General features: G+C 39.7%; 1 protein-coding gene across 2 annotated transcripts; it reads right to left on the bottom strand.

Annotated features, from left to right (window-relative positions):
* Positions 1-61: 61 nt before the first annotated feature.
* LOC119916222 (kelch domain-containing protein 1-like) lies at positions 62-8791 on the bottom strand. Of its 2 annotated transcripts, XM_038736154.1 has the most exons (13): positions 8513-8789; positions 7576-7646; positions 7161-7278; positions 5294-5406; positions 4824-4914; positions 4595-4693; positions 4349-4423; positions 3651-3709; positions 3418-3530; positions 2817-2889; positions 2531-2615; positions 1630-1709; positions 62-415 (listed from the first exon to the last, which is right to left on the bottom strand). In XM_038736154.1, exons 1-13 carry the CDS (start codon positions 8612-8614, stop codon positions 280-282), a joined length of 1215 nt encoding a protein of 404 aa, XP_038592082.1. In that variant the 5' UTR covers positions 8615-8789; the 3' UTR covers positions 62-279. The 2 variants fall into 2 exon arrangements, with proteins under 2 accessions (XP_038592082.1, XP_038592083.1); XM_038736155.1 differs by lacking the exons at positions 62-415; positions 1630-1709 and adding an exon at positions 1716-1937 and having other exon boundaries at positions 8513-8791.
* Positions 8792-10161: the final 1370 nt, after the last annotated feature.

Below are 10161 nucleotides of genomic sequence, written 5' to 3'. Positions count from 1 at the left end.
TTAGGGAATAACACCACAGTAATATCAATACCTTTATTCAAAATAAGATTGCACATCAAATCACTATAGAGTAAAAGTTTACTTATTCTAAAGTGGCTGTTTAAAAACAAAATGGCCAAAAACTTACTTACAAAAGGTTTAAGTTAAAACAATGAACTTTAGCAGCACCATGTTTTTTTTGTTTTTTTTTAAATCATTAAACACAAAAACACACTAACCCGACAAAGAATGAAAAATGTTTGGTAATAACACAGAATCTTGTCGCTCTAAAAGTCCTCTTCAAGCTGTAACGACAGGCGTCATAACAGAGAAGAAAGCCACTCGCTTGTCGATTTTGCTGCGTGGCTTTGATGGCAGCCAGTTCAGCTGATTCCCAAACAGCTCCGGGTTTTTTCCTATGAAGTCCTCACACAACCTTGGGAGGAGAGAACAACAACAAGATTGTTCCGGTGCTCTAAAACTACTTTTATAAATACACACTCTAGTGTACAGACCTTAAATGAATAACTGTAGCCCTGCTCTGACAATAACTGATGTATTTTACTTTTCCAGGAAACAAGTGTTGTACCATCATTTGCACGTTTATTGTCCACCTGATGGTTGCCATGTTACTAATCTCCTTGATTTGACTGAGAGGTGTTTTGGACCTCTGGACTGCTTCAAAATTAATCGTTTTAAACTCAAACATAATTTCTGTAAAAACTTTACACAAGTAAACCCTTGACATTAACTTGCATTACAGAAGCCATTGTGTGATGTGTTGTAATGTATTTCAGTAAGTGTTTCAGTTACCCAAAACACCAATAATCTACCTCTAGCCTAGCTACCATTCCCAGAACCCCCCCCCCAAAAAAAAAACAAACAAAAAAAAACAATAGGACTCATCCTCTGTAAACTATGAATATATGTACCAGATTAAATGGCAAAATGTAACCCAAGATGGTGAACCTAGTTAACATTTTGCCTTCTAAACAGCATTCAAGTCTCACAGACTCAGATGTTTGGCTAGCATGGCTGTAGATGCCGCCGCCCCCCTTCGGCTGAATGTAATCTAGACTACCTTCTTGCAATACGTGGGAGATCATATCACAGCGTCTACCATAGGAGCAATTATTTGCTTTGAAAAGAAAGGTTCTGCGAGAAGCAATCTGCAGAGATGAAACCTGAACTCCAATCTGATCACAAAATAAAAATCAACCAAAAAAAAAAAAAAAAAAAAAAAAAACAGTTGGTCAGAAAATAAACTTTTGTATCAAGTGTTCTGAAGTGGTTATAATCTGACCATTTAATATAAACATTCCCCAGCCTATTGCCTACCCATACATATTAACAATGTAAAGCTTATTAGCATAACACCATGTCCATGTTATGTGAACTGGCACACCGGTTCAACAGAGTGAGAGCATAAACATCTCAAAGGGCGGTCTCTGTGGACTTTGTTAAAACTGCTTAATCATGTGTGAATGGAGACAAAAAGCAAACATGCTCTCACATGATGTCAATGTACATAATGTGCAGTGGTAACAACAAATGCATGTGACCAACCCATAAACACAAGGATGAATTCAGGGCAGATGGTTGTATTGTGGAACATAGATACCGGAAATAAACTTGGAAGGTTCAACATACCTGAAGAGGGGGTATGGCTGGGTCTGGAAGAGGAAAACCTCTTTGCAGTGATGTTGGGATGGAGCCCTCAGAATAGCCACCTGATAAGAGGATTGACAATCACATGAGGATGGAATGTGGGTGAAACTGTTTTTTTTAGCATCTATTTCCATATATCCATTCCTCTGGATGGTAATGTCGGCCCGTCCACCACTTGGTCCAGACTAAATCTCTCTACAACCATGATGAATCAGTATGACTTTGGTGATTTTCTTCTAGTATCACCATCGGTCCAATTTTGACCAACACTCTGGTTTATGACGAAGTACCTGAAAACGAATGACATTCCCATCAGCCTCAGCTGCACTTGATGTTGAGCGCTAATTAGCAGATGTTAGCATGCTAACAGGCTAAGCTAAGATTGTGAACATGGCAATCATAACCTCTAAATATCAGCATGTAGCATTTCACACTGCTAGCGTCTCATTAGTACAATTCCTTAAGCAGATTTCAGTGTTTCACAAGGTGGCAACTTTGAACATGCAACCTGGACATTTTCAGAAATCCATTCCTCGTCCTTACACCACATTTTCCAATACAATTGTTTTGTTATACTTTTGAGTCCTTAAACCACTTAAGCTTTCTTTTTTCTAACACGTTTACTTAATCACTGAGCTATAATTGGTTCACCGGATAACTTGCATAAGTTAAAAAAAAATGTTACAGAACAAATGAGGGGTTTAAAGTCATAATGCTGCAATGTTTTACTGACGTGTGCACCATCTTAAAAGGGAACAGATTATGCTGCACAGCATTTTTCTTACTAAGACCTGGCTGTAGTTTTAAAGCTATATTTGAAAGCTTCATTTATGACAACTAAGAGTACAGTTGGGCTAAATCCTGAAGGTTTTCCATCACATACCGAGTCCATGAGGATGCACATGTTGCTGCTTCCCCCGAATACAACAACATCGTTGTCACTTCCAAGACACGCCGTGTGACAAACCCTGAGGAAGGCGAAGACAAGGCGAAGACAACAAAATCACACATTGATTGAACTATGAGGTATGATCACCTGCATCAGGTTAGACAAAGACACTTAACAGTTGAAGAAGCTGTGTTTATTTAAAAAGTGACTTTTATGGTCATATCAACTGATCTCTGGGCGCAAAAACATACAGCAATTTAATGAACTTCAAATTAACTACCTGGGTTTGTCCTGGTGTTGGTGTGTTATCTTGTTCCACTCTCTCTTTTGCACATTAAACTGCCAGGCATCATCTATAGCAGAAAAAAGATTGATGACAAAGTTCAGATTAAACCACAGGGAGCTTCACTTCCACTTGAAAAATGATGTCGTCCTTTGATATTACGGTGCCCTTCAACCTTGGGCACACTAGTCCAAGGCAGATGAGGAGGATTATAATCTGCAGATAATTTCCTAATAGTTTCAACGTTTAACATCAGGCAGAGCATGGATGGATTACTGAACAGGCCAACCAGGCACCGGCCCCAGGGATAGAGCCTCTGTTTGAAGTAACTTAATATTTCTTGTTGGAAAGTCAAACTGCTACAAAGAAATGCAAAACCACCACAAATTCATAAAATTACGTTGCTGCTTCATTTCTTTGACTTTGTAGTCATTTTGCGACCACACAGTTTTGGGCGCCATTTACATGTCTTTGCCCAGGGGCCCGCTGTCTCATAATGTGTCCACGAGGGAGAGGACTATGCAGCAGCTGATGTGTCCCATGTGTCGAGTTAAATGTAGAAGGATTAGAGATAGAAACGTCTGTGGTCGAGACTTACTAAGAGTTTTTCCATCTGTGCCGAGTCCTCCGTATATGAAGAGTGTGTGATCCGATATGGGCGTCATGGTGAACATAGAGCGCCCCAGAGGCGTACAAGACTGGGAGAGGTCACTGGTGGAGAGGAATACACACGCAGAGCAGAACGCAACAGAGGTTGGTAAGTCGTTGGAAAGAAAATCTGTAGAAATCAACAAAAGGTTACAACTACTGTATGTGTGAAAGAAGTTTTACATTCGAGTCCAGGTCCAGGTTTCCAGGTCCAAGCAGAACATGTCCAACTCTGCAGTTTCCTACAAGCATATAGAAAGTGTTCACTCACATGGTCAGACACACTGCATGGCAAAAAGTATGTAGACACCCAAACATTTCACCCTAAACATCTTTTTACAAAACTATGGGCATTAATGCTACTGTTATAATAGCCTCCACCATTCTGGTTTCAGGTTTTCCACAAGGTTTTGAAGCCTGGCTGCAGGGAGTTGCTCCCCATTCAGCCACAAGAGCATCAGTGATGTTTGGGCGATACGGTCTGGCTCGCAGTCACCTTTCCAGGTCATCCCAAAGGTGCTGGATGGGGCTGAGGTCAGGTCTCTGTGCAGGCCAGTCAAGTTCTTCCGCACCAAACTAAATGAAAACCATTTCTTTAAAGATCTGGACTTTGTCACGTCACAACAGGAAAGGGATGTTGAAACAGGAAAGGGCCTTCCCCAAACTGTTGGTAGCGCACTATTGTCTGAAATATCTTTGTATACTGTCTCATTAAGATTTCCCCTAAATTGGAACTAAACAGGAAAAAAGGAGAAACACGAAAAATAGCTCCAGTCCACAAGTACACAAAATAACATGGACATGGGTGTCCACAAGTTATTTTGGCCATATCCCATATAACCTTAACATACAAGCTTCCCAGTGACGCCAAGCCAACTCACCACGCCACCAGAGATGTAACCTTTGTTCCCCAGAAGGGCACTGGCATGGCAGCCTCTGGGGGCAGGAGCAGGACCCTAGACATAAACACAATATCATATCATTCCTACATAATATGATGGTCATATACAGTGTCTAAGATTTATAATATTAATCCCTCATTGTATTTATGTTGTCCAATAGTAAAAAAAGTACAGCACAAGTGGCCCTAATAATGTCTTAGACATGAATCATGTTGCGTTACTCACCCGAGTCTCTGGCTTGCTCCACGTTTCAGTGTGTGTGTCAAAAACACTGACTTCATTGTTCCAGCCCCAGCACCTAAATAACGTGTTTCCAATTGTTGTCTAAAAGGCAAGATTGGAATATGATCATGAGTACAAAACAAAATAAACTATATTCTAAAGTTTGTACACAGTAACCACACAAGACGCTCAAATGCAGCTGCTGTGGTGATGTATTTTTGGTATCATTTACCCAGGACATCTCTTCCACGATGAAGCTTGTCGATGATGTGTTTCGCACCTCCCCTATGGTTTTACATCCATATCCACCAAAATAGATTAATCTGCACCAAGAAAAAGCAACACGCCATAAATTCATGCGAAACTGAAATTTGTGTGAAAAATCTGACTGAATCCACCGAAGACTGTTCCTTTCTTATTCAATATTTTGCTTGTACCAGTTCTTCAAAAGATCCCTTAACTAGTTTCTAAAATAAAACAAAAAAAACACAAGACATTTTGGAGGTGTTAAAGCAAAATTTCCCTCCTGTAGAGCCGTCAATGTGCATTTAAAATGCAAAATGACCAGTTCTTCTGAGTGAAAAGGGCGCTGCTGGAGGTCTCAGCTGGAGCTCCTTTTCAGCTTGTTAGTATGCGCTGGTCAAGCTGTTCTTCATGGGCAGTTTGTGTCTTGAGGTGTGATTTTCCACAGACGGGACTGACCTGTCTCTGTGTAACCAGCAGGAGTGTTTGTTTCGCGGTGAGGGCGTCGTTCCCTTTGTATCGGTCACGCTCTTCCATGAGTAGCTCTCCTCTGTGAGGTCAACGCTGAACATCTACAAACAGGAGTTAAATTAAATCAGATTTATCAAGGGGCCCATCATGTTTATTGTCAAATGAGACTCCATCCATTGCTGTCAAGGAGCTAAATCATTACGAAGCCAGAGCAGATTTGAGATTTCCCGTTTATCCTCACCACTGTAATTTCTGGACAGACCTCACTGAAAATACTGAGAAGATTTCTTTTCACCTTTAAAGCCATTCTTGTTAACTTCCTGTCTCCCTCTATAAAATGCTGGCGCCTGTTTCAGACAGCTATCAGACCAGATGATCAGAGCTAAATAATCTCTGGCATGAGCTTGGAAGAACTGCATTTTTGTAGTGGAATAATTTACATTACAGATGTCAATTGAAAAGTCCACCTTTAGATAATTAAACATCAGACATTTCAAGTGACTCAGGCCTTTTGAAAAAGAGAAATGTACCTCAAGAGACTTTTTAAAAATGACATTTCTATTCTAAAAAAGGAGAAATTAATTTCAGTCCAAATTCATAAATGTTATTGGCCTTAAACAACTCAGAAGGAAAGTATGTAGAGCTGCTGTGAATGGCCACACTCGAAGGCGTCACCGACAGTAAGGAGATGTAGTAGTCCTTTAAATGTGGGAATAACGCAAATTTTCATACAGTCTCTCCTTGAAGCCATTCAGACTGCAGCCCATGCATAATGGGTAAATAATGAAAACAGTGGGATAAGTGTTTCAAACCCTGGCTCCTTTCTAACCTTTCCATCCTCCTCTCATGCAGGTGGTTTCCGAAAAACACTCTGATGAAGCATACTGGCAAGAGTCTACAGCCACACTCACAGCTCTGTTTATGCACAGCAGTGCTTCCAGCTATATTCAGACTCAGCCGACAATGACATGTACCATGCTGATGTATCCCCACCACCACCATGTTCACCATCTTTTGCTAGTGTGCTAACATTTGCTAAATAGCATTAAACAAAGTACAGGTGTGAATGAGATTGTCATTAGATTTTCAGGTATTTGTTCATAATCCAAATAACTGGACAAATTTTTGATCCGATGATGGCACTGGATTAAAAATGTTTGGGATCACAAAAGTTATTAAGATCATCCCGAGGTGCAAACATGAATGTCTGTATCAAAATGTCATGGCAATCCATCCAATAGTTGTCACGTGGACCAAAGCGCTGGAGACACACACACACACACACACACACACACACACCCCCCAACAGGGCTAAAGAATATTCTAGTAAAGTCATTTCCCAAGTTGCATTACATTTACTCTTTTGGCAGACACTTTTATCCAAAGCGACTTACATTTGAGGTACAACATACAAGCATCAACTACAGGTCTACAACTGACAATACATACTAGTAAGAGCTCACAGTACATATCACATCAATGGGCATTACTGTTTCCCATCCCTGTAGCCAAAAATTACATGTTTCCTTACTTATTTTGTGAAACACAAGAATAACACACCTCTAAATGCCTCACTTTGTATGGAAATAACACCATGGAGAGAAATATAACTTAAGTTTGGGACCGAATGTCTTTCCAGTTACAAACTTTACTTTGATTAGGAAGTTGGGGTCTCAACTTGAGAAACAGGTTAAAAAGCCAGACCAAATATGGACAGTTAAAATAGTTTTTGTAAATGTGTCAGTAGGCTACAGAAGGATGTGTTGTTAAAATGAACTTAGCTTTCAGACAAACACAGCTCTGTCACTGGAATGTAATAGTATATGAGAGGCTCAAACAAGGCCCGGCGACTCACCTGGTTTGTGTACCCAAGTGCGTCGCATCCTGCAAAGATGTAGAGTGTGCCATTAACATGGGAACCACAGGAGCCTGATAACTCTGGGGGTTTGTCTCCAGCAATGTCCCTCCGTTCCCTGTCACACAAAAGGAGAAGGGCGGTAAAAGACAGCTGAACCATACTGAGAGTTGACTTTCAACAAAGCACACACACACACACGGGAACTGTTTGCATCCGACTAAAGTGACTCAACAGAAAACTTCTTTAGATATTTATTTGATAAATACAGACAAATTCTCACTTTAACTGAGCACTCACTATCATTTGTACTATTTTTAAAAGAACTGACTTTATCAAAACAAAAACATGCTCTAGGGCGACGTCCATAGCTTGAATTTCAAGATGACAGTGTCAACAGCCGTCTTTATCTCACCACGTCCCGCTGTCTAAATCACAGAGCCATATCTCATCACTGGGCAACATGATGTCCTCCCCAGCAACTGCCTGTGAGGGGGGAAAAAAAAAAAGGAGATAACATCTTGTCCACTGTGTGCTTGAACCCTCATCTGCTGAATAAAGCCACTAAAAACCAACATCACAAACATCGACATATGTCCTGGCTCAGGTTCTGATCTAGTGTTGCACCAATCAGGATGATGTGGTCTTAGAAAGGTTTTCTTGTTCAAACATGTTCATGCATAGAAATGGTCATAGGAGAATCCAGCTCTGTTGCCATTAAGTTGCTTTAGAGAACATTTCTGCATGTTTTCCATTTCAACATTGTTCTACAGGCAACTATACATTAAGTTGCCAGTTAGTCTAAACCAAAGCTAATGCAGTAACACAATTTCTCTGCAATAAATCCTACCTACATTAAGGGTACAGGCCTATGTGTAGATTAATTTAGGTTACTGTATTTAGGTGTTGATTCAACATTGTGGTCATTTTGAAGGCTGTAGCCTATTAGTGGGGAATTGTGTTACATGGATGTGTCTACTATACTAGCATCAATAAAAAGGTAGCCTAGACAAACTATTAGAATATTAGAAACACCTCGGTATAAAGCAAATAACAGCTACATCCTCTAAAATGTCAAAGTTGAATCAACACATTTCTAAAATTATAACCTTAATAAAACGTAGAATTCACCAAATAAACTTTAAACTGAGTGTATGTCAGAACTAAATAAATGTCTTTATTGAAATAAAAAAGAAAAAAGCAATAGGCCTAAATGGTGAATTTCAAATAATCTATTGGAGGAAATGAAGACTTTAAAAGCCGTGTTTAAGCGTCTCATGATGCGGCTCCTCTCAGACACACCTGCGCAGGTAGAAATTGAGTAAATTAAATTAGACGCCGACGTTTCTTACCTGGTAACCTCCCCAAACATACAGTGTGTTGTTGTCTATGAACGCCGTGTGACTGCTCCTCTCCAGCCGGCTCCCCGGGGCGGTTCTCTCAACAGCATCCATCCCAAACCGGGACTCTTTGGTTCTCTGACTGTTGAGCAGAGACTCACCGCTCAAATAAAAACAACTACAATGGTTACCAGAGGGAGGGGGACGCAAACAGGAATGTTGTGGTGGCTCGGGGAACAGAGGTGTTCTGCTGCAGAGAGAAAGGCCGACTGGATTGGTGAGGTTGCGGAACGTGTTTTACAGGATTGCTGTCCTCTTTTACTCCTCCCCCCAGCATGCTTGTTGTTATGCACATTCACGTCCACGGTGAACTCTGAAACTCATTTAACACCTTTTTAGGGTTGCACCTATCTTTAAAATATTAAATTAAATGTGTGCATTTTCATGAACTGAACCCTTATATGTTTTATTTGGACAAGACCTTGTTTAATAATTTGTTGTTTTGCTTTACAATTAAGTTAATCCATATTTTTCTGCACATACTTTTTCACAGTTTACATCTAATAAAATGAAAATATAATCAGACCAATTGGCTCAGAACTGTCAAGTTAAAGAGATAGTGTAGAATAAAATAATGAGTGCATAGCATTTATGTGGCACTCGTTATTAATTTTCCTTTCATGTCTGACATGCTGGCTTAATGACAATGAAGGGAACAATCATTAGGCTATGTGATTAGTTTCAGCTGTGTTTCTTTCCTTTATGACAAGTCCAGCCTGTTCTTCAACACAGTAGACATGCCTGGAGATCACAGGTGTCACTAATAGCGTTAAAGGATAAGTTAAGTCTGTCTAAAAACAACACTCACATGCACTAATGTGCATTAGTAATCACCCCTATGTTGCTGTTCCAGTAAAAATCCGGTATTCAAAATCTTTACTTAAAGTAAAAGTATAATTATCAAAATATAGACTACTAAAAGTAAAAAACGTGCTCATTAATTAGTGATGCATTGGTCTGTAAATTACAGCTGATAGAAGTGGAGCTAATTTTAATAACTTGGTAGCTTAACATACTTGTAGTGGAGTAAAAACATTTCCCTCTTAAATGTAGTGGAGTAGACTTATAAAGTAGTATAAAATGGAAATATTCAAGTAAAGTACAAGTACAGTAAGCTACTTGTATTTAGTTGCAGTCCACCATAGCTCTGTTTATTCTTAAAGCAAAGAGATCCCTTCCTAACACGATTTGATGTGGGGGCAACATCTACAGTCCAGAGTCTGTGTGAAAATATATTCTAGAGTTCAACAGATGTTCATTTTAGGCTTCAGCAGTAGGAGTAAAACAAATAAAAGTAAGTTGAGTTTCTTCAGTCTTTTTAGCATGAAATACCCTCTAGTAAGTGATACAAGGAAGGAATTTTGTACGCAACTAAAAAGCTTGCAACTTTGGACGGCACTTGCTTGATTTATCTTGTTTTAACTTCAAATGAACTTCAGATTTTGTTTCCTGCCTCCTCCATTGGAAGCATGTTAGGAAGAGATCTCTATAAGGCCAGTATGAACGGGAGGCATGATTACAGAAAGCAAATATTGTTTAGATGTACATAGGGGTGCCTGATTATTGTTCTAAGAAAAATGTGAACCTACTCTTTAAGAGTA

Source organism: Micropterus salmoides, unplaced genomic scaffold (assembly GCF_014851395.1).
Source record: "Micropterus salmoides isolate LMB-PRFRI ecotype aquatic unplaced genomic scaffold, ASM1485139v1 Ms_hic_scaffold_21, whole genome shotgun sequence".
NCBI lineage: Eukaryota > Metazoa > Chordata > Actinopteri > Centrarchiformes > Centrarchidae > Micropterus > Micropterus salmoides.
This window is presented reverse-complemented; position numbering and strand designations above follow the sequence as displayed.